General features: G+C 40.4%; 1 protein-coding gene across 3 annotated transcripts in view; it reads right to left on the bottom strand.

Moving 5' to 3' along the window:
* Positions 1-785: 785 nt before the first annotated feature.
* KDM5A (lysine demethylase 5A) overlaps positions 786-25070 on the bottom strand; it is a 77930-nt gene continuing 53645 nt past the window's right edge. For 2 of the 3 annotated variants that reach the window (XM_059935077.1, XM_059935078.1), the window contains 8 exons: positions 24633-24812; positions 22917-23078; positions 20705-21256; positions 20176-20319; positions 13282-13441; positions 12182-12402; positions 9850-10260; positions 786-2080 (listed from right to left, as the gene is read on the bottom strand). In XM_059935077.1, coding sequence (XP_059791060.1) covers positions 1874-2080; positions 9850-10260; positions 12182-12402; positions 13282-13441; positions 20176-20319; positions 20705-21256; positions 22917-23078; positions 24633-24812 — 2037 coding nt within the window. In that variant the 3' untranslated portion in view covers positions 786-1873. The remainder of the gene's footprint in view (positions 2081-9849; positions 10261-12181; positions 12403-13281; positions 13442-20175; positions 20320-20704; positions 21257-22916; positions 23079-24632; positions 24813-25070) is intronic. The other variant, XM_059935079.1, reaches the window with a different exon arrangement.

Below are 25070 nucleotides of genomic sequence, written 5' to 3'. Positions count from 1 at the left end.
AGACATTTCTTTAAAAGAGATCGGGGCAAAAAGGGAAGACAAGACTAAAAGCTGCTCTCTGGGCCCACCCTGCTCCCCCCTTTTAAAAGGAAAACTGATGAATTTAAGTCAAACCACAGATCTTTAAACTAAAATAAAGGGACACAGGATAGTGAAGACAAAACACCATTTTTAGTTTGTTTGGTGGGTTTTTGGGTTTTTTTGTCCTAAAAAAAAAAAAAAAAAAAAATTAGTCCCCTTCTAATAAGAGTTTCCATACAGCTTACCTAACACCTTCACAAGGACACAGAACACAACAGGAGGGAGAACACAGCACCGTAGTTCCAAACTTTCACGTACAAAACAGAACTACCATCACAGATACAGTATGACCAGGTTTCCCCACAGAAAGGGACAAGTCCCAACACACAAACGAAATATAATTACCTATTTGAACAAAACCAACATGGAAGATCTGGTCGGGCTAGGATGGAGAAGGAAGTGCTAACTCCTTGTACTACAAGGAAGGAATGGGATTCCTTTATTAAAAAGCAAGACGAGAAAGCAAGCCCCCAAATGGATTTTTGATGCTGAAACTCTGTCATAAGCTGCTGGTAACGGTAAATATATATATATATATATATATATATATATATATATATATATATATATATATATATATATATATATATATATATATATATATATATTTATATATTCATATATGTATATTAAAAAAGGAAAAATAATCTATTTATAGAACAGTCAGTAGTCAGAGACATTTAGAAAAAAGTAAAAACAAGTCCTTTTTTCTTTTTTTTTAAAAATGGATTTACTAAAACAACTTTGTCACCCAGAGGTACTCTAAGCCCACGTCTTCTGATGAAGCCACGTGCTGTGCGACAGCATCTGCCGTGGGCCACAGTCAGAAACGGCCAGTCCTGGAAACCACAGCCAGTGGGGGCCGTGCTGCAAGGCAAGAGCTGTTATTTGCTGGTCTTGCTCGGGGCCACGCCTGAAGCCTGGTGGCACCTGGTGCGCTTGTGGATGAAGGGTTCCCCGAAAAGCAGGCACCGCTGTGGCTCAGTCAAACATTCTGACTTGTCTTCTTTGCTACCGCAGAAGCCTGGATCCACGTACCTGCTCTTCTTTAAAATGTAGACCCAAGACAGCAAGACTTCTCAAAGCCAAAAAAAGGCTCCTTGCCTTGAGATAAAATCTCTTCTTCCCAGAATCCTATCTAGTCAGACTTCCGAACTAGATGCCATCCTCCTCCTTAGGAAGATGAGGTGATCTGCCTCTCAACTGGGTTTTTCTTCTTGGTACAAACAAGCACATGGAGCTGAGGTCTACAGGCTGTGCCACTACCCATGGCCTCTAACAGGACTAACTTCAGCCCTGGCCCTCTCCTAGCTGGATGTGCGGGCGTCAAATGCCAGGGCAGAGCGGAAGGAAGCTGCTACTCTACTCCTCTCCCACGGGCCTAACCAAGGAGATCCCAGTGATCAGCACCTCTGGATGGTGCCGGCTGCAAACCTCTAACTAGTACCAGCTGGCCAGAAGCTGCATCCTACGTGCCCTGCCAGCCCACCCATGCACTAATGCCAGCCAGCCACCCTAGAGCTCAAATGTCTGGCCTTAATGTGACAAGCAATCTCAGAGGAGACACGAACTGAAACACTGGCTGCTGGACCAAAGCAGACACCCTCGGCCCAGATGTGCTGACAGAGAACGCAGATCCCACGTCCATGCAAAGAGGAAGTCGGCTGGGAGGACTTGCTCAGAAGGCCATTTGTCTTTGGAAGCAACATTCTGAGTGGATCTAAACCACTCTACTGACTAAGGTCTCTGTGTGGTCCGTTTTCCCCCATGTCCCAGACTAACCCAGCATCTGCTAACTGGTCTCTTTAAGATCCTCCACTGGTAGTTTGTAGCTCATTATGAAAGAAGGAGGTGGTGCTGGACCTGGGCTATCCGGCCCCTGCTTCTTTGCACAGTTTGTACAGATGTAATCTTCATTTTCAGCCATTTCTGGAGATACACCCACACAAACTTGGTGAAACCACTCATCACAGCCACCATCACACTGCACCCAGTCTACCTGTTGGAGACAAGATCAGGGAATGTTTAGGTTACATACACATTAAGCCTGAATACAAGCAAACCAAAGAGCTTTCTTGGCTTAAATGAAAGCAAATAACTGGGACGCCCAGAGACAGACAATGACTTCTTATGGGGTTATTTTTTAAAGAAAGAAGCTGGGAAGTTAATACCCCCAAATTATTTTTTCCATAATATGTCCACAAAATTAGGCCTCTTAGGTACTCCATTACCTCATAAATACCTGGGGCTCCTTGTGAGGCAGAAACATGTTTGAGAAAATTTGACAAAAAAGGAACTTCTAATAGAGCAGCCAAGTAGTTTTAGCTAATATTAACAATTTCTAGGCTCTAAGACAATGCAATTATCAATCAAGAAAAGAAGAGTACAACAATGTGAAGGCAATCCTGTGTATTAGCTTTATTTCAAAGAGATAAGCCAAAGTACGAAGAGCATTAAATACCTTTTTAGAAAAGCAGTCACATAGGCTACTTTTTAAACTAATATTTTTTATTCTTCTCTTCTTCCGTTACAAATACAACTCCCTATAAAAAGTTAGCAAATATCAGAGGTCAAATCTTACAAATTAACCAATTAAAACAGTCAAAGACACAGGTCAATAGGTCACTCTGAGGTTTAAAAGTAAAGTCTGGGTAACCGATAGGTCACTGGCAGATGCCAGGCAAGCTCTGACCCTCCAGAGAACATTGTGATTATAGGAGGCTAGAAAAGGACTATTGTTTGGTGACTTTAAGCCTGGGGCATATAGTTAACAGTGCGGTGATTTGGGGCTTTCCTGTTTGGCAGCTGATTGGGGTAGTTTTTACAGCTATGCCACGGCGGATTAGAACCTTTAATATAAAAGAGCTACTTGCCCTTCTCTCCCCAGTACAAAAGTTGATAACTTCACTAGCAACATCGAAGTCACTTACAACAATGAGCTTTGCCAGAAAACAGGGCAAAGTACGGCGTATGAAGTGATCAATTAAGTACTTCAGTATAGCTTATAAGAACAGAGGAAGGAGGTTTGGGCTAGGGAAATGAGTCTCAGGAAAAGTGAGTAGTTTTCAAAATCAGTGTCCATATACTATAAAACTTATCAAAAGTGTGATACTCCTGTTAGTAATTTCGAGGTTTTTAGTAAAGGGTGGGAGAAATCATTTGTCAAAATAATCTTTTTGCTTTCACTGTTCCTAGAGTTCTGGTGTAAAATTTGAGGCAAGTCATTTAATCTCCCTAAGGCTCCATTTCTCCATCTGTAAAATGGAGATCAAATCTTGCTCACAGGATTATTTAGAGGATCAAGTAAAATAATGTTTGGCAAGACACCTGGTCCACAGCCTGGGACACTGAAGGCACTTTTTAAGATCACAGTCTCCTGGCTCTACTCACTATCCTACTTTCCACAAAACATTCTGCACCTTCAAGTAACTGCCTGCGGCACTACTTGCATCAGAATCACCTGTTGCGTCTGTTAAAAGTGTAGCTGAGACCCGTCCCAAACCTACAGACTCAGAATATCTTGGGGGACAAACCAGGATCCTGCACTGTGACCAGCTCCCAGGTAATTCTTTTTTTTTCTTTTTTTAAGGGAACGCTATTTATTTATTTATTTTGGCTGTGTTGGGTCTTCGTTTCTGTGAGAGGGCTTTCTCTAGTTGCGGTGAGCGGGGGCCACTCTTCATCGCGGTGCGCGGGCCTCTCACTGTCACGGCCTCTCTTGCTGCGGAGCACCGGCTCCAGACGCGCAGGCTCAGTAATTGTGGGTCACGGGCTTAGTTTCTCCGCGGCATGTGGGATCTTCCCAGATCAGGGCTCGAACCCGTGTCCCCTGCATTGGCAGGCAGATTCTCAACCACTGCGCCACCAGGGAAGCCCCCCAGGTAATTCTTAAATATTCTAAATTTGACCATCATTGGCACTATGTGATCCCGCTTTCTGTAAGTTCGGAGTGACTTAATTACTTCCTAACATAAATTTTGGTTTTGTTCTGCAATTGTTTGTGTGATATTTAGCTTCTGAAGTCTGTGCAGTGAAGAAAACAACTGATCTAAATGTCCCTGCTGTGGCAAACTGTCCTGGAGACAGAAAAGGGAGACAATGACTCAAAAATACAGATGCTACCAGCAGGTGAAGATTTATAAAGTGCTAATCTGACGGGGGTGAGCTCAGCCCAACTGTCCGGCTATTTGGAGCTGGTCAGCAGAACTGGGAGAGCTGTGCTTCTCTGGGCCGCCCAGCCTGGAGGTGCCACCCTGGTTATGACACCCCTGAGTCAACAGGTAACTACTCCTGCCTCCAGTTATCTAACCCAGTCCGCCCCCACCGGGTAAGAGTGTAACCAATTCACCACTATTTGCTGCCGAGAAAAGCGGCCCCATGTCTTTTAGAATCTAATTGTGCACTACACGCCCTGGCTTCCGGTCTCCCAAAATCACATCTATTGCGGTCTTTCAAATAAGGAAGACAACATTTCCTTTTGTGATTTTGGCTAGAGGTCCATTCCTAAGCCCAGCTCTCCCACCATCCCAAAAAAGTATATAACTTTTCTTGAGATGCTATCCCAGCCTACATGTTACACAACAATTTACCTTAATAATCTAGTAGGGAAAAAATAGCCCTCTTGGACTTCCCTGGTGGCGCAGTGGTTAAGAATCCGCTTGCCAATGCAGGGGACACGGGTTCAAGCCCTGGTCCAGGAAGATCCCACATGCCGCAGAGAAACTAAGCCCGTGCGCCACAACTACTGGGCCTGCGCTCTAGAGCCCTCGAGCCACAACTACTGAAGCCTGCGTGCCTAGAGCCCGTGCTCCATAACATGAGAAGCCACTGCAATGAGAAGCCCGCGTACCGCAACGAAGAGCAGCCTCCGCTTGCCACAACTAGAGAAAGCCCACACGCAGCAACGAAGATCCAACGCAGCCAAAAATGAATAAATAAATAAATTATTTTAAAAATATAGCTCTCTTTACGAATATCTTCCTATCATGTTCATCTACTTACAATCAAAATCCAGTTCTACTTTTGTCTGGAATGTCAACTGAATCTGCAGACTATGCAGCAGCCTGAACACTCAAGAACAAAGAATTTGGCTAACTGCATAGTAAGTTCTAATAGTCATTTCCCCTTTCAGTATTTCTGGGAGATATACTTATCAAATCAAAAAAAAGTAATTACTGAAAAACTTCACGGCAATGAGCTGTTCAGATATTAACTGATAAGACATTTAACTATAGTAAAAATAGTGTACTGGGTTTGGATTGGGGGAAATGTGTGCTTAAATAAGAAATATAATGTTAGTTTGGCATTTCATGTTTTGCTATATGATTTCATATTTACACTTAAGAAAAAATATTTGGCACATTATATTTTGTTCATTTCTTAGCGCATATTACTGCACTGGGAAAAAAGAAAGCCTCGTTATTTAGTGACAGTCTTAGCTTAGTTACCCACCTGGGCTCTTTTTATTTTGGCATGCAATCTCTTTTGCACCGAAGTTTCTTGCAAAAGCCGGATTTCAAAATTAAAACAATTTAATCAAGTATGACATACGTTCACAATCCCCGTGTATGTTTTTTTTGGTGATCTTAACAATAAGTAACCAACCCTCCCCCAGTCTGCCCAAGATTAACAGGTTTCCCAAAACACAGGAATTGCGGTGCTAAAACCAGGAAAGTCGCAGGCAAGTTGGGACAGTTGGTTACCCTATCATAACATCACCAGTTTGTGTGTGTCTCTGCGTGTGTCTGTGTCTGTGTGTCTCGGTGTGTGTGACTCCCTCATTTAGGTAATCCAACCTTTGATTACCTATGCTACAAGGAGATATGAATGATAAAGCCACTGATAATGCAATACTTTTGCCGAGACAACTCTCCACAAAAATCTTTTAAAATCAGAGTGGCTGGAACTTCCCTGGTGGTGCAGTGGTTAAGGATCCACCTTCCAATGCAGGGGACACGGGTTCGAGCCCTGGTCCGGGAAGATCCCACATGCCGCGGAGCAACTAAGCCCATGCACCACAACTACTGAGCCTGCGCTCTAGAGCCCGTGAGCTACAACTACTGAAGCCTGTGCACCTAGAGCCCGCAAGCCACAACTACTGAGCCCACGTGCCACAACTACTGAAGCCTGCGTGCCTAGAGCCCACGCGCCACAACTACTGAAGCCCGCGCGCCTAGAGCCCGCGCTCCGCAACAAGAAGCCACCGCAATGAGAAGCCCGTGCACCGCAACGAAGAGCAGCCCCCACTTGCCACAACTAGAGAAATCCCGTGCGCAGCAACGAACACCCAATGCAGCCAAAAATAAATAAATAAATTTATTTATTTATTAAAAAAAAAATCAGAGTGGCTAACAAATAGTAAAAGTGAGAGACAGGGGCTTCCCTGGTGGCGCAGTGGTTGAGAATCCGCCTGCCAATGCAGGGGACACGGGTTCGAGCCCTGTTCCGGGAAGATCCCACATGCCGCGGAGCAACTGGGCCTGTGAGCCACAACTACTGAGCCTGCGCGTCTGGTGCCTGTGCTCCGCAACAAGAGAGGCCCGCGCACCGCGATGAAGAGTGGCCCCCGCTCGCTGCAACTAGATAAAGCCCTCGCACAGAAACTAAGACCCAACACAGCCAAAAATAAATAAATAAATAAATAAATTAAAAAAAAAAAAAAAGTGAGAGACATAAGTTTATAAACATAGTTTCTCTTTATTTATCATGCCGAACTTCTTAGGGAGGTAGTAATGGGTAAGGAAAAAGCCCATAGTAAGAAGGTTAAAAAAAGTAAAGGGAAAAAAATCTATTTTCATAAGTAAGATTAAATATTTATTTTAATGCAGAAAAAATGTTACTTAAATATTAGCTTGAAAGAATTTGCTCCTTCAAGTTAACTCGTTTTACTCTTGGTACCAATAAGATCGAATGAAAGTGGCAAAGTTCACGGAGAAAAAGATTCTGAACCTTAAAACTAATTTTTTGAAAACAGTTCTTCATTATTACTTTTAAAATTAATTTCAACTTGAATTTGATAATGATGGAAGAGACAGTTTTGGTTTTTTTTAAACCTTTTACATTTTCTGATAATATTTTTCTTTTTTCTTTCTAAAACATCTTGAAATTGAAGCTAGGTACATTTAAGTAATCCTTCAAAGTTTTCTCAATCTGCACATTTTTAGGTAAAAGTAATAGTAATTACTAGTTAGAATACATTTACCTAAATATAAATGAACCCAAGAAGTTGTGTGGGTTTTTTGCTACATGATATTTAAAGAACACAGACTTCCTTAAAAAACATTCTTTTCTTGTCATCCTTTTGTTCTGAAGATGCGTACCATGCATTAATTTGTTTTCCTTAGAGAAACACTATACTCCAAATTGAGAAAGCTGTAAAATTCTTTACCAAGTTTCTAAAGAAACACACCTTCCATTTAGTAAAACTGGTGTCAGAAACAGCCTTGGAGAACCATAAAAATTGCAAAACAGAAATGACAGACAAAATGTTTATAATCTGAAATAATTTGTTTAAAATTAAACACATTATAGAAATACATCATTCATAAGTTTCTTTCACGTAGCTATTGACAGGTTAAGGCACACTTGCTCACCTGTGTATGTGTTCTGACAATTTTTGTACTAATCTTAACAAATTAATGTGTACAAATCTTTGTATGTTTTAAACAATAGACATTTTCTCTAAATATTCAGCTAAATCTACTTTTGCTCCATCAAAATGTAGATAACTTTCCAGATTTTTTTTTTCTTGGCCACGCCATGTGGCATGCAGGATCTTAGTTCCCCAACCAGGGATTGAAGCCAGGGCCCCTGCAGTGGAAGCGCTGTGGAGTCCTAACCACTGGACTTCCAGGGGATTCCCCTTTCTAGATTTTTTTTTTTAAATACCTATAATGTTAGGAGCAAATCTCAGGGTTCATCTAAAAATAATGATCACATCTTAACACTTAAGTTGCATTTTTGGTTAACTAGTGCTTTCATATAGATGATCTCACCTTACTCCTTGACCAGCCTGAGAGGAAGCAGGACATGTGTTAACAATTTTATGGCAGATGAGAAAAAAACTGCCTGTAGTGTTTATATGCTACAGGAAAAGAACAGGGATAGTAGATGAACTGAACTGTATTTTAAATGCTGAACAGAGGAGAGGGGAGAGGTTGTTAAGTGAAAAGGAGAAAATAAACAGAAAGGTTCATGATGGATATAAACACTGTAGGAAGGACGATAGGAAAGCTTGAAAAAGAAACATATCCTGTTGCCAGTCCTCCAGCTGCCATACAATTAGTTAAAGGAGGAAGAAAAGGGAGAAGGTCCTGCCAACGCTAAGCTGCTAATACTTCAGACCCAAAGAGAAAGAGCTAACCTGTCATCAGCCTCTTTAATAAACACATTCAGATGAGAATAAATTCAAATGAAAGATAAAAATAATACACGCAAATAATAATAATAATAATACACATACATATAATGTATCTACCAAAATATTTATAATACAGAAAAATACTTACGAAACTAATAAAGCAGATACAAAAGTGAATAGACAGTATGACATGATATAAAACAAACTATACAGAAAAAGAATTGGAAGGAAACACAGTAAAATATTTACAGCTGTGGTCCTCGGAAAGCTGGACTATGGGATATATATTTTACTATCTATTCATTTTCCAAAAGTGAGTAGAAAACCTTTAGTAAGTATAATTTAAATATGTGTCATTTAGTTTTGCACTGTGTTTTTGTACTTGCATCTCAGTTACCGGAGGGGTGGGGATATTAGCGGAGAGCACCTGGTCTGGGAGCCAGGGTTCTACTTTTGGTTTTGCCACTAATGAGCTCTGTGACTTTGGTCACATCATTTATCTTCACTCAGTCCTGGCTTCATCATTTGTGAAATGAAGAGGCTGGACAAGGTGACCTCTTCAAGCTCTAACAAGTATTTAACTGAGGAGGAAAGTAAGGGAATAGTGATGCAGCTGTGTTTATTGTTTATATATTGAAATTGAGGAGCTATTAAAATTCTAAACATCAAGTGGTGTAAGGAGATAATAAAATTAAAACCATGAATTTACTAATAATCTTGATGGGAACACTACAATAGATACCTTCAGCCATTTAATGAACTAGGATTTTTCATAAAGTCCATCCGTCTTTCTCAGAAGTTTATAACATCAATTATTACCTTAAGGAAGACCATCCTATCCTTGCTAATATTTAAAATTGAGGGCTGACATTTTAAAAATAATACCTTTAAAGGTCTTTATTTTTTGCAAGAGATGTGAAAACAATCATATTCTATTTAGGAGAGTATACATAGGGCTGGGTGTGGATAAGACACAGACCAAAAGGGAAGATTTAACCCCCTAGTTTTAGGTCTTCAGAACTGAACTCAATGCAATTTGCCACAGCTCTTAGGATACCGGCCCAGGACTTTTCGGGCCACTGTGGCTAACTGACAAGATGTCTAGTCCCCCGAGGCACCCTGCAGGGAAGGGACACGACTGCTCTGAGCCCTGCTGTGCCCATGCCCGAGACGCACTGCTCCTGGTACCACACGGCTTCTCTCCGCTTGGTCAGGACGACCACCACGTATACGATTTCTAAAACACAACATTTCTTCCACTAAGAGCCGCATAACTGAAGATGTTTCTAGAAACTGAATTAAACATGTGACGTCACAAGACCAAACAGACCATGATTACCTCAAACCCCGGTGTGCCCGGCCGCTGCTCCACGTCCCCGCGCACACTTGGCGGGCGCAGCTAGACTCACCTTGTCCTTGCAGGGCCTCTGGCAGTTCTCCGCGGCACACACAGCGTTCTCGTCGTCGGACTCCTCCGCTCCTGACCAGTCATACTTGGAGGGGATGTCCAGCACCTTCTTCTCTCTCTTCTTCTCCGAGCTCTCCTTCACAAGTTCAACTTTGGCTGCAGCAGCCTTCTCCTTCTTTTTCTTCCTCTCTTCTTCTTTTGCTAGTTTCTTGGCCAGTTTGTTCAGCTCCTTTGATTTTTCTGCACTTAATTTTAATTTCTTCTTTTTAGGTTTATCCATTTTCTTTAGCTCCTTGGACTTCTGCTTTCCTTCACCAAAAAGCTGTTCTACTTTTTCTAGCTTCCGTTTCCGTTTCTTCTCTGAAGAGTCCTTTCCTTTTATTTTTAATGGTTTCTCTTCCATGCTGTCATCCTTCAAAAGTATAAAAATAGAAACAATTTTTATTTTTTTATTTTTATTTATTTATTTATTTTTTTAGAAACAATTTTAAAGCAAGACATTTAAAAATTGTTTTATTCTCTTACATGAGGTATCAGGAATAGGCAATTTCATAGAGACAGGAAGTAGAATATGAGTTACCGGGGCTGGGGGGAGGGAAATGGGATTTATTATTTAATGGGTATAGAGTTTCTGTTAGGAATAATTTTAAAGTTCTGGAAATGGATAGTGGTAATAGTTGTATAATATTATAAATGTAATTAAAACAACTGAATTGTATACTTAAAAACAGTTGAAATGATAAATTTTATGTTGTGTACATTATACCACAATAAATATTCTGAAGATATTTTAAGAAGGCAAATATAATATTCAAAGAAGATAACAGTAGAAAATAATGGCAAGCCCTAAATAAAATATCTGACTTATTTTTAGCTTATCAGAGGGAAAAAAAGGCAAAAAAAAGTGTCTGCATATATTAATTTAGTCTGTAGCGCCTCTACGTAACTGAGATGAAAACATACCTAGAAAGCTAAATGTATACTAAATAATTATGTAATAACTCTTTGGGTCTCCACTTACCAGTACTAAAGTTCTTTATTAACTCAATAAATCCTTGGTGGTTAAGAAGTTATCAAAACTGTCAGCAAAACACAAAGTTTTATCCATGATCTCATTACAAAGGGTATGTAGTGACTTTCAGAAGAAAACAGTTGCTGTCACGAAGCAAAAACACTTGCCTTTTTTTTTCAACTGTCTAATATTGTTGCTATTTATATGCCAAGGTAGTAAACCTTAAAGATTTTAATAGTAAAAGTGTGTCTAGTAACAGAAAGAACAAGGGGTAAGGTAGAAAAATATTGAAAAACGTAAGCTTGATAATTACTTAAGAAATAACACTTGAGAATTTATTTTCCCACAGATTTGATACTGGAATATCTTTGACAGGAACCTCAGAATCTGCAGATTCGTAAAGAACGCTGGGTCACAAGTGTCTTAAGTCTATCACATCTTGAATAAGATATTTAACTTCTCAACACTTTGTGTTTCCTTATATGTAAAATAAAGATCAGATGAGATAACGGATGTGAAGAAAATGCTCTGCGACTGGAAAATACTATCTAAGTTAGGCGCCCTCAATCTGACTTCCAAACCAGAGACAAACCACAGTGCACCAGGCGTACCCGTGTCAACTGCTGCTGGCAGTGTACCTTCCGCCTCATGGAAACAGTCATGGAAAAGAATAATGAAAAGGATAATGGCATCTAATGCCAGAGAGAGAAGCCAGGTCTCTGTTTTTACTCCACATGTGACCTCAGGCAAGTTTCTACGTCTCTGACCCTTACTTTCTTCACAGGTAGAATGAGCTAAATACTCGCCATGTCTATCCTTTCCCCCTCCCCCTCAGGATTATGGTGAGGATGAATGAGATCGTGGATAGAACAACATGTATAAACTGTATAAATTAGAAACTGTGTGATTTATAATTGTATAAAAGTGTGTAAATTGTATAAATGTATGTGGACTTCCCCTCCCACCCACTCCACTTCTATTTAACCATTCCCTTGCTTCCTGTTTTCAACCACTATATTGTCCCCTGCCTAACTTTTGGGCCTTTCACCAGTGTGAGTCTGGGCTAAGGAAGTTGTTCTCAACTTGTGAATTACAGTACCTCCCTTTCTTTTCGGCAGAAATGGCCTTTTTAAAAACTGAATATTACATAGAATCTCAATAAAGAAAACCACAAAGCAGAACTACTTTGGGTTAATGAGAAAGTAGGACAATCAGAGTACTACCCACCCAGCCACCCCTTGCAGCAATCTGTGGTACCTCCAAGGAACTTGGACATTCTAACTGGTTTTAAAACCACTGTAAGTAAGCTTCAAATCCATACCTCCATGATATGCAGGAATCTGTCTTCAGAGGGTGGGTGTGTGGCCTGCAAAATCCGCCATATGTGTTGAGTCTCATCCAGAGACACCTCCAGGAGATCTCCAACCATCATAAGTTCTTCCAGCTGGGCTTTAGCTCCAGGCGATAACTCTAGCACCGGAGGCTCCAAACTGCGGGGCACCAGAGGGCTCTTCCGAGGTTGCTTCCTAGGGGTGCTAGAACCTTTCCCCAAAAACATAAGACAAAAAAAATGAAAACTATTGAAAAAATGTAACGTTTTGAAAGTAAATATTTAGAGGAATGGTTCCTCCTCCTCCAGAACTTAATTTCGAAGTTTGAGTTCACTGCATCAGTATGAAAGTGAAAATAAAATTTTTTAAAATACAGAACAGAAAGACCTAGAATTCTAATGACCACTCTAAAAAACTGGTTTAGAGTAAAAAAACAGGTTCCTTATTGATTCTTTACCTTGTGACTGGAGGGGAAGGGGAATGGGAGAGAATCTCCTACCCCATGCTCTCTCTGTTTCAGAGAATACCAAAAGATTAAGCATATAACTGCCCCATATGAATAATACCTGCTTAACAAACAGCAATAATATGCTGTTCCATAAAATCCTGAATTTTACTGTGAAGAGAGAAATACTCTCCTTTTTCCAGAGGTGTGACCTAAAGCAGTCTGACTTATTTTCACTAGGGACAAAGAAAGTGAACATAATAGAGAAATTATTTACCAAGGGATGAAAAACTAACAAAGCTTTCCAAAACCAGAATGAATATTCTTAAAAAGCAGCAAGTTCCTCAACAACCGGTAATAAACAAATAGAGGATAAATAACTACCTATCAGGGATTTGATAAAAATAAAATGGGACTAGAATGGGACCAAATGGCCTCTGAAGTCCTTCTAATTAGGATTCAATAATTCTATGGAAATTTTCAGGTTATGACCTAATGACAGAAAAATGCAAACAGAGACTGGCTTTTCCAAAGTTGCATTTTTTCAGGTTCTATCGCATTTCACTGCCAGGATTTGTACTGAAAGAGAGATTCAGTATGGTTTCAGGCTTCTCTTCTCCATACCGCTACCAAGGGCCGTAATACCTTGAGAACAGCTCTTAGAAGCAGACGAATAAGCATGCTCAGCACAGAAGGAGGGCGCCGTCCACATGTGCGTGACCACCTCCTCGGACTTGATGGGAATCTCTTCATCACAAAAAAGGCTGGGCTCCAGACTGCTGGAGGACTTCACACTGGCTGTGTCCTGTAGAAGAAACGAAGCAGGTATGGAGAATTAAAAACAACTTATCCCGTGACAAGAATCTAAATACAGGCTTTCAGGTTAAAGTTTCTAATATAACACAGTATATATTATTAAAAAAATAAATAAATAAAAGATCTTAAAATTAAATATATGGTATTTAGTAAGACAGAAAATGTCCATTGGGGAAAAAAACAGAAATCACCACACTTTCAAGCCAAAAGGGAAAGAGTAAAGCTCAAAAGTAATCCTCAGAGATAATAAACATACAAGAAAATTACGATTATGTAATCAACTTTCTACAGTCTACAACTCATAAAAACTCCTGTAGCCACAAGTTAAGGAACTTTGACCCTTCAAGAAAAAATAAAATGGACTTAGGAGGGGAATAAAGGTTTAGATGTGACATCTTAAGGACACAAATCATTTAATCCTCTCTAAAGGTTTTCAAACCTAGATGCTTACCAACTGCTCTTAATATAATAAAGAGCCTGACAGTATTCGAGCTATACAATTCTGACAAGTCTAATTAGGGCTCAGACAATCCTCCCCTGTAGTTAGGGGAGAATAACCCACAAGTACAGCTTCAACGGTCACAGTGCAATCAGGGAGACAGAAATCACAAGAAGTTCAACAAGGAGAATTTAATAAAGTGAACTCATTAAATGTACATTAAAGTCTTGAAAAGGCAAAACAGAAACACCAAAGTAACACTAAGATAACTGCAAGAAAAGAGTTGCCATCTCTAAGGGTTGAGGTAACAGAGAAAAGAAGTGGGGTTATTAGAACCAAGAAGCTCAGAGAAGGGGCCTGCAGAGTTGGGACCCAGACCTCTGAGGAGGAAGTGCTGGTTCTGCTATCTCTAATAGAACACGATGTGGCTGGCTTCTGGAGTGTGAAAAAAACATCAACTAGAAATTGGAACCAGTTGCCACTGCCAGGGTAAAAAAACAAAAACAAAAATCAAACAAAACCCCCCAAAAAACGAAAAACAATTGTACTTCAATGATGACAGGAATGGAGAATAAAACAGGGGAAGGATCAACTCCCTTCTCACTGTGCAGGCCTTTTAATTTTCTCTAATGCCCTTTGTTGGCGGGGGGAGGGGGAGGGCAGCAGGCAAAGGATAAATGTGTAGAGCTGGGGTTGGCAAACTACAGCCTGCGGGCCAAACCCAGTTGGCTGCCTATTTTTTTGTTTGGAGTGTGAGCTAAGAATAGTTTTTACATTTTTAAAGAGTTGTTATTTTAAAAAAAAAAAAAAAAGGAGAAGGTGTAACAGAGACCAAATATGGCTTGCAAAGCGCAAAATATTTACTTTACGTTATATATCTATAGAATATCACTACATATAATTTATGCTAATATATACATATATTACTTTACAGAAAAAGTTTACCAAGCCCTGGTGTAGAGTCCCAGACCTACCATCACCAAGCAGAGTACAAATGAGTAGCTTAGGAGACGAGAGACAACAGCTCAATGACTAATGCAACACCTGATTTTCTTTGCAGGGTGCATGAGAGGAAGGTCTATTGTTATCACGAGCCTATCCTTAATTAAACAGGATACTTACAAGGTTTCATAAGAAGATTCTGGAAGACAGTGTCACTCACTGAGAATTTAGGAACAGCGCAGTTCATGTAAGTCTTATTTCCTATTGAAGAATTTAAGTCTTAAAAGGCAACAGATAGGAGAGTACTTTAAGTACTCGCCTACTGCAGTCCCCAGATGCGTCATCTCACTGACTGCAACGTTTTTTTTCTAACCTTGACTCTACTCATTTCATCGTAACTCATGCAGGAAACTTTCTGTTAAGCTTCCAAACTAGGAAGGAAAGTGATCAGAAAATAATGTTTGAGGACTTCCCTGGTGGCACAGTGGTTAAGAATCCGCTTGCCAATGCAGGGGACACAGGTTTGAGCCCTGGTCCAGGAAGATCCCACATGCCACGGAGCAACTAAGCCCATGCGCCACAAGTACTCAGCCTGCACTCTAGAGCCCGTGCCACAACTACTGAAACCCGCACGCCTAGAGCCTGTGCTCCGCAACAAAGAGAAGCCACCACAATGAGAAGCCCATGCACCGCAACGAAGAGTAGCCCCCGCTCGCTGCAACTAGAGAAAGCCCGCATGCAGCAATGAAGACCCAACGCAGCCATAAATAAATAAATAGATAGATAGATACATAGAAAATAATGATGGAAAGTAAAAATAGGTAAAAATAAATTAAAAAAAAAATTACTTCCCCAGGGTGAAGTATGAAATATGAAGAAGTACTCATTGACTTTGGTAAGTTAAAGAGGCACTGTTAGCCCCAGAGCAATCACTGAAAAAAATAAAAAGGGGTATAGGTAAGAAGCCAATAAAGGAAATAAAATGAAACCTTAAAAAAATTGTCGGGACTTCCCTGGTGGCGCAGTGGTTAAGAATCCGCCTGCCAATGCAGGGGACACAGGTTCGAGCCCTGTTCCGGGAAGATCCCACATACTGCGGAGCAGCTAAGCCCGTGCACCACAACTACCGAGCCCATGAGCCACAACTACTAGCCCGCATGCCACAACTACTGAAGCCTTTGCGCCTAGAGCCTGTGCTCAGCAACAAAGAGAAACCACCGCAATGAGAAGCCCGTGCACCACAACGAAGAGCAGCCCTCGCTCACCCCAACTAGAGAAAGCCCGCGTGCAGCAACGAAGACCAAACGCAGCCAAAAAAAAAAAAAAATTGTCAATTAACCCGAAAGAAGGCAGGAAAAAGCAACAGAGGAACAAGAACAGAAAAAAATGAAAAATAAAGATGGTCAACTTAAATTCAACCATGTCAACAATTACATTAAATGTAAATGAACGCCCCCAATTAAAAGACAGAGATTGTAATACTGCCTAAAAAAGAAGATTTAACTATATATTTTACAAACGCATATATATGCAGAATGACACACCAAAAAGAACCCTACCACATGTGCTGTCTACAAAAGATACATTTTAAGTACAAAGACACAGATAGGCTGAAGGTAAAACAACTGATAACAGCAAGCTTAAACAAATTACTCTTCCTAAGAAGGAAAATTACAGTTCAGTCCCACTAATGGCAAATATGCAAGAAAGGAGGAATGGCTTCTCAGTGAGAAATGTGTTTCACACACAGATCTGTCACTGCACCTTATCTGATATTAGCAGGACTAAAGTCGCAGACAAAATCTACTCTATAGTAAGTCCCCTACATACAAACAAGTTCTGTTCCGAGAGCACCTTCCTAAGTCCAATTTGTTCGTAAGTCCAACAAAGTTAGCCTAGGTACCCAACTAACACAATAGGCTACATAGTACTGTACTGTAATAGGTTTATAACACTTTTCACACAAATACATAAAAAACACACACACAAAAATTTTTAATCTTACAGTACCTTTTTATTTTTTTTATTTTTTTAAATTTTATTTTATTTATTTATTTTTGGCTGCGTTGGGTCTTCGTTGCTGCGCGCGGGCCCTCTCCAGTTGCGGCTAGCGGGGGCCACCCTTTGTTGCGGTGCCCGTGCTTCTCACTGCGGTGGCTTCTCTTGTTGCGTAGCACGGGCTCTAGGCACGTGGGCTTCAGTAGTTGTGGTGCGCGGGCTCAGTAGTTGTGGCACACGGGCTTAGTTGCTCCGCGGCATGTGGGATCTTCCCGGAACAGGGCTCGAACCCGTGTCCCCTGCATTGGCAGGCGGATTCTTAACCACTGCGCCACCAGGGAAGTCCCCTACAGTACCTTTTTAAAATACAGTACCTTGAGAAGTACAGTAGTACCAGCTTTTATGCTTGCTTCTGGACATCCTGGGCTTGAAATAAAGATACTGTACTACTGTACTCTATACAGTACTATACAGTAAAGTACACAAAAGCACAACCACTTGTAGATCCCACATGCCGCAGAGCAACTAAGCCCATGCGCGGGCTTAGCTGTCACACACGTGACAATGTATGCCACACACGTGAACAAACTTAGGTGACTGGATATGCAAATGCATGTTCACATCTTTCAAAGTTTGCAACTTGAAGGTTCGTATATAGGGGACTTACTGTATTTCCACCAAAGCTCAAGCCACCCAAGTATTAACAAGCATAGAGAGGAAAAAAAAATGAAAGAATCCAACTGCTTAACTTGCCTTTCTGTAAATTCAGCAATTACCAGGATAAAAAAAGAACTTCCTGGGAGATAATACCTACTACTATTTTATACCCTCCTTTCTGGTGTGTAATTCTACACATGTATGAATTTGAAAAATATAAACTGTAATATGGATAGACAGTTCCAGTAAAGGTAAACACTATGCCTTAAAAGGAAATAATCATATGAATATCTGAAAGGTTATCCCAGACACAATCACAAAATGTCTGTGACAGACTTTGTTTCATTAAATATATATTTTCCTAACTAACGAGTTTCTTGAATAGCTGGCTCAGATTATTTTAGTGATCACAGGGTATCACATGCAAAATGAAGTAATCAAACAATGCAAAGCACAAACTGTTTTAAACATTTCAATGCTATGATAACTAAGATCAAATGACTGATTTTATTTTTCTTTATAATTACTTACTCTTCTTCCTAAACCAGCAGGGGCTCTTAATCCTAGCAAAGATATTAAATTTGAACTATTTTAAGGATGATTTCATGGTCACAAGCAGGGGCGATCATATAAAGGGAAAAATCACCAAGCCAACTGCAAATAAACTGGCAAGTAAGATTTTCATTACACAATCGGTGCTTACGCTATAGGAAAATCCTCAAGAGTATAATTTTTTTAGTGCAAAGACACCGCCGTCAAGGTAAATTTGACCTTGAATTACCATGTCTTGCCACCATTCTTCCACTGTCCTAAGCTGTCAAATACACTGCTAACATTATAAAATCCATAATCTTATTTTTCTACCTTGCCAACACCCTCTCCTCAGACTGTAAGCTAAGACCCCCATATATATTTTGCAAACAAAGGACTACTCCATACAACAGTATCAACCACTGCTTTGATCCCTAGCCCTGAAATCATGTTAATACTTGTGATGTTTTGTTTTCATAGGTTACCAATCTGCCTCCAAGCAGAGTCCATCCTGTTTAGCATTTCTAGAGTACTGGTTGATACCTAATGTGCTAGAAAGATAACCACCCAGGTACTGAGGGCCTCTAAGCCACGGCAAACAGGCAGTTCTAGTGCTGGCTAACTTATATGTGGAGTGGGCAGCATTCCCTTTCAGCTGCTCCTGGTCATTCTACCAACTTTATAAATAAAGATGGTCATTCACCACAAGGATAACAAGGTGCTTAGGAACCTTATTATTATTATTTTTTTAATTAATTAATTAATTAATTTTATTTTTGGCTGCGTTGGGTCTTCGTTGCTGCGCACGGGCTTTCTCTAGTTGCTGCGAGCAGGGGCTACTCTTTCTTGCCGTGTGCAGGCTTCTCATTGCAGTGGCTTCTCTTTGTTGCAGAGCACGGGCCCTGGAGCATGCAGGCTTCAGTAGTTGTGGCACGTGGGCTCAGTAGTTGTGGCTCATGGGCTCTAGAGCACAGGCTCAGTAGTTGTGGCACACGGGCTTAGTTGCTCCGCAACATGTAGGATCTTCCCGGACCAGGGCTCGAACCCGTGTCCCCTGCACTGGCAGGTGGATTCTTAACCACTGCGCCACCAGGGAAGTCACTTAGAACCTTATTTTAAATGCTAATTCAAATTTCAACTTTTCTCAAGTCTTTAATTCATGTAATTTTTAAAAATTCCCTCATTAAAGCATCCCCTTGATCCATTTTTATCTTGAGAAAAACATTTTCCAGCGGGTAATTTACAAGCATCTATGATGGATGGTTTAACTTTATATCCCAGGAGTTCTAATGCTGATGGTATTCATGCTCTAAGAATGAGCTTACCTAGTATGCTGAAAAGACAAAGGAAAAGACAGTGAACAGACTGGGAAAAGAATGCACCCTAGTTTTTTCATACATCAGAGTACGAACTCCCCGGTTACAGACATAGATGCTAAACATTAGCTCAACAAAGAATAATACAAAACAGAGCAAGAGATTAACTGTAAGCTGGCAGAGTGTCTGCCTAGATCATGATGTTATTACTAGACAAAAGACAAAGGTCTTGGGCCTGACACAAAACAACAATAAAAGGCCAAAAGGATCCAACACAAAACCCTGCCAAAACCTTCCCTTCATCCCAGTGTGGTGTCATTATCAAAACAATCATATTGAGGGCAAATACTTTGTTCTAACTGTGACTGTAACTCCACAAATTCGAACCATGGGCCCAAGTATAACCCATCCCTGAATATGACATGCTGTCTAGCACCATTCAGATAGGAGATCAGAGAAAAAGACTCGAAGCAAAGCTAGAATGGGATTCTTAAAACTACAGAGACTTTAACAACCCAAAGGAAAAAACAATGAAATCAGCCACGAAAGTTTTCAATAACTTAAATGTATAATTTTTCTAGTCCCTCTAAGCCACAGGGGGTTACAAGGTGAGGAAAATAAATACAGATTTTTTAAAATTCCATCCTTTAAAAAAAAAATTGAGTTTCATCAATCTATATTTTTTTCGGAGCACTGAAAAACTGCTATCACCATAAACTCAGGATAGATAGATGACTAGCTTTCTCTTCCACTTTCAGGCTTCAGACACCAGCGTTGAACAGCTTTTTTAACAAACTCAGCGATCGAGTACGCAGGCACGCAGCCTGTCCCTGTGATTACCTTCGTGTCGTAGCCGTACGCCTCCCGAATGTCCGCGTCGGAGTCTGTCTCTTCATCATCATAGTCCACCGTCTGCCGAGGGGAAGAAGATACGCTGCTCGCCACCCGGTTAAAGGCGGACTGCTGGAAACTAGGTAAGTGTCCCTAAACAACAAGCAATCCCAAGGTGAGCAGAGAGACACACTAAAAAAACATGAGTAATTAATGTATGCTTAAGACCACCACAACGTAACAAACTTGCAAACTGGCTAACAGAATTCAACACTTAGTACAGATCAAATTGTTTGATTATAACGCTAAGGTCCACCCGAATGATATTTACAGGTAATACTTCACTGAAACATCCTTACGTATATACCCAAAGAAAATCCTATGGGTGTACATGCAAAGAGGAAATTATGCATAATACAGTTGATGGCAACTTACTGTTATTTTCCTAATCTACTGGTAAGATAGATTTGATTTACTACTTACACACTGACAAATATTATCCCATGAAACAGGAAAAAAAAGGAAATTCTAAACTTGCCTGTAAGTCTGGATTGGCAGCGGCTTTTTGGAGCTCTGCGCTGATGATCTTTTCAGTTTTCTCCCGAGCTGCCTGCTCCACCATCCGCTGGCTCAACACAGAGAGCTTGGCCAGGGCAGAGGACAGCTCACCTGTGGCCAGGGCTTGCCGGGCCCTGTCCTGCCAACTCATTGCACGTTCTGTCAGACACTGAAGAGCCTCTCCTTCAGGCAGCCGTACAGGCAACTTCTGAAGGGATACCAGGAGGGACAGAATAGTCTCTAGCCTCGGTCTTCGAGACCGCATACAGAGAGGGCAAAGGAATTTTACTTCTTTAGCCTGCCAGCTAGACCCTTTCTTCTGGGAACTTGACTTAGGAAGAGGAACACAGCTGTTATGAAACCAGTCTTTGCAGAGCTCACACTGGAGCATAAACCCACTCGCTGTCTTGCGGCAAATGCAAAATTTTACTTCTTCTATGCGGTCTACCATTGTCATCTTTGCTAGGTTGGCTGCTCTGAGGGAATGCATGGCTTCAATCTCTTTTTGCTCCCGTTCTTTGAAAACTGCCACCTGTGTACAACAAACATTTAATTGAAGGGAGTCACTGCAAAATACTCCAAAAGTACCAAATCTTCAAGGCTAAGGGATCACCTCCATGTTGTATCCTCACGGGGACAGAGTACTGTCTATTTTTTTTTTTTTTTGGTCACACCGCACAGCATGTCGGATCTTAGTTCCCCGACCAGGGATCGAACCCGCCCCCCTGCACTGGATACACAGAGTCTTAACCACTGGACCGCCAGGGAAGTCCAAAGCATTGTCCTTTTTTAAAAAAAAAATCAATAATTTCTTAAAATTTGGGGCAGCATGACAGTTTCTGTGCAAACATTCCTCATCTGCAAAATTCACAAGTATTCACAATTCACATCAGTAGAGTACTTTTTAATTCTTCTATAGGGTGCAGTAGAAAGATGGTATGCCTTGAAATCAAGCAGCCTTGGTATGAGGCCTGGCTCTTGCACTTAATAGACTCCTGATCCGGGTTACAAGTTTTCTGAATCTCAGTTTTCCGAAAAATGAGAATACTACTAACCTCTTTTTGCTGTTTTAAGGATTAAGTAACATATGGAAGTGCCTAACTTGGTGCCTGGCACAAAATAAACATTCAATCAATACTGACTCCTCATCCCCTTGTAATTCATTCTCTGGGGGAAAGTTAGATACAAATCAATTTTTATTTCTTTCTGGGACTTTCCAACTTATGTAGAAGAAGAATAACAAAGCCTGATGACTAATTATAACAAGGTTTTATGTAACTCATTTCAAAAAAGTATATAAAAACAAAATTTAATTATTATGAATATTGTCAAGGCATTTTCTTTTTAAACTCTGGTAGCTTTGAAGCAATTCTGAAATAATTTCCAGTGCTATTTTTCTGGCAAGACTAACTTATTAGGCAGGCTCTCTAACAAGAAATTATTTCCATCGGCCTCAAAACAGAATCATTTGTAGGCAGAAAGAGCCATATGAAGTCACTTAGTATACGCAATTCACTACTACTACATATTGCCCAAACTCATTTTATTTTCTACTTCCTCAGTCTCCCTGTAATTGTAACATATTCCTCCTACTCTCCAATAAAACCCATAATTTTAATTAGCTACAAACATCTTATTGCACACTCACTATACTACTGAATGCTACTAAAAGAGGTAGACACTGCAAATAGCAGCTGCTGTCAGTCAGCTGGTATAAGTCCTTTGAAAAGCACAATAGCACTAAGCACCAAATGCTCTAAAATTTTAGCCCAGTAATCCCATTCCTAAGAGTCAAGTGTAGGAAAATGATTTGAAAAAAGGAAAAGGCTATACAAAGAAGTTCACTTTGCTATTATCCGTAACAGCGAACACCTAGCAACAACAAAAATGGTCAATATCAGAAAAGTGTTCAGCAAATTATGGATAATCCGATGGAGTATTAGATGACTATTAAAATAACAATAAAGAAGAGAGATGGAAAAGACAATGTTAGGGAGAGAGAACAGTAAACTTTTTATATACTTTGATTCCAAATATTAAAAAAGATGTGAAATATGTATAACCATAAAGCCAAAGATAAAGTACACAAAACTAAAAATAGTTAAGAACATAAAAAACAGTGATTCTGCTAATATCTTCACAGAATTCTGTATTCACCAAGCAAATTCAAGATGCACTACATAATTTCTTACCACTGTGGCTGTATCTCTGGTTTCCTCCAATCCCTCCTCCAGATCACTCAGAGGTTCAAGGTCCAGATCCTTTTCTTTTTCTTTTTCTATTAGTTCTTTTACTTTTTTCCTTCTATTTTTTCCACTCCCATAAATACCGATGTCAGTTCGGGGACTAAGCACCTACAAAAATAAAACCAAATATGGAGCTCTGGTTTAAAAAAAAAAATCTCAAAACTGAAAATAATAAAATGAACCATTTACTGACCACTCACATGTCCTAGACACATTCTTATGAACTTCATATGCATTATCTTATTCAAAACTCCCAACAAGCCTCTGAAGTAGGTGGTATTATCGGCACTATACAAACGAGGGAAACCAGTTCAGAAAGGCAACAGCTTGCCCACAGACACAGGGTTAGCACTAGGAAGCCAGTCCTCAAACATGAAAATATCTTACTCCAAAGTAAGTAAGTAATGCTCTTAACTACTATGTTCAACTGTTCAACACGAAAAGGGTAATGAGTATTGAAATTTGTTTTTCTCGCTATTCACAATAGCCAAGACATGGAAGCAACCTAAGTGTCCATCAACAGGAATGGGTGAAGAAGATGTGGTACATATATACAATGGAATATTACTCAGCCATAAAAAAGAATGAAATAATGCCATTTGCTGCAACACGGATGGACCTAGAGATTATCATACTAAGTGAAGAAAGACAGAGAAAGACAAATGTTATGATATCACGTCTATGTGGAATCTAAAAAAATGATACAAATGAACTTATTTACAAGACAGACACAGACTCACAAACATAGAAAACAAACCTATGGTTACCAAAGGGAAAAGTTGGGGGGAGGGATAAATTAGGAGCTTGGGATTAACAGATACTACTACCTATATATAAAATAGATAAACAACAAGGTCCTACTGTACAGCACAGGGAACTATATTCAGCATCTTGTAATAACCTATAATGGAAAAGAATCTGAAAAAGAATATATACTTGTGGGACTTCCCTGGTGGGGCAGTGGTTAAGAATCTGCCTGCCAATGCAGGGGACACAGGTTTGATTCCTGGTCCGGGAAGATACCACGTGCCGCAGAGCAACTAAGCCGGTGCGCCACAACTACTGAGCCTGCACTCTAGAGCCCACGAGCCACAACTACTGAGCCCGTGAGCCACAACTACTGAAGTCTGCGTGCCTAGAGCCTGTGCTCCGCAACAAGAGAAGCCACCGCAATGAGAAGCCAGCACACCACAGTGAAGAGTAGTCCCCGCTCGCCACAACTAGAGAAAACCCCGCACGCAGCAACGAAGACCCAGTGCAGCCATCAATCAATCAATAAATTTAGAATATATATGTATAACTGAATCACTTTGCTATACACCAGAAACTAACACAACATTGTAAATCAACTATACTTCAATTAAAAAAGATTTTTTTTTTAATTTGTGCCTCTGAGAAATAAGATCTTTCAGTGACAGGGTCCATTATAACAGCAGAGATAAGATCAAGCTGACTTCTTTTTCTAGACATAGTATTAGATGAGGTGGAAACAAGTCTGCCCAAGGCTCCAGATTACTGGTCAACATCTGATATTAGCCAAAAAGGAATCACCTGTGTAACCATGACCAGATAAACTGAAAACAACCCTCACGTCAGGTATTAAATCAGCAACTTCTGATGAGGGTGCTGAAGTGCACGCACATAAAGTAAACCGCCCCTCACCTGGAGCAACGTGTGGCTGGAATTCTTCTTAAGAAAGGTCCTCCCAGTCCGTTCTCTCCAGGCCCGTGCTGCCGCCACTTGTGACTCCACCTGGGGCAAGGCATCAAGACGCACAGGGAGAGGGCGGCCTTTAGCAGATAAGCTTTCCAGCTGCTCCAAGTAAGCATAATTGCTGCCACTCTGGAGAACAAAGGGCATCCTTACACAATTTGCAATCTCTTAGGAAGTCTGGCAATATATTGTTGGTAGACCTCACAAAGACTTTAGCATTGATTTTTTCATTAAATATTATTCTTTGAACCTAACTGTATCAATATCTCTTGAATTAATAGAGCCTTCCAACGTCCTCTAAAAAAAGTTTGCATAAATTCACATTGTCAAAGATTTTTGTTTCATTAATTAACAAGGGACCCAGTAAGATGTAAAAACTAGTTCAAA

The sequence above is a fragment of the Balaenoptera ricei genome, chromosome 10 (genome assembly GCF_028023285.1).
Source record: "Balaenoptera ricei isolate mBalRic1 chromosome 10, mBalRic1.hap2, whole genome shotgun sequence".
NCBI classification, from domain to species: domain Eukaryota; kingdom Metazoa; phylum Chordata; class Mammalia; order Artiodactyla; family Balaenopteridae; genus Balaenoptera; species Balaenoptera ricei.
Note: the sequence above shows the minus strand (reverse complement) of the source record. Positions and strands in the feature narration are given on the sequence as shown.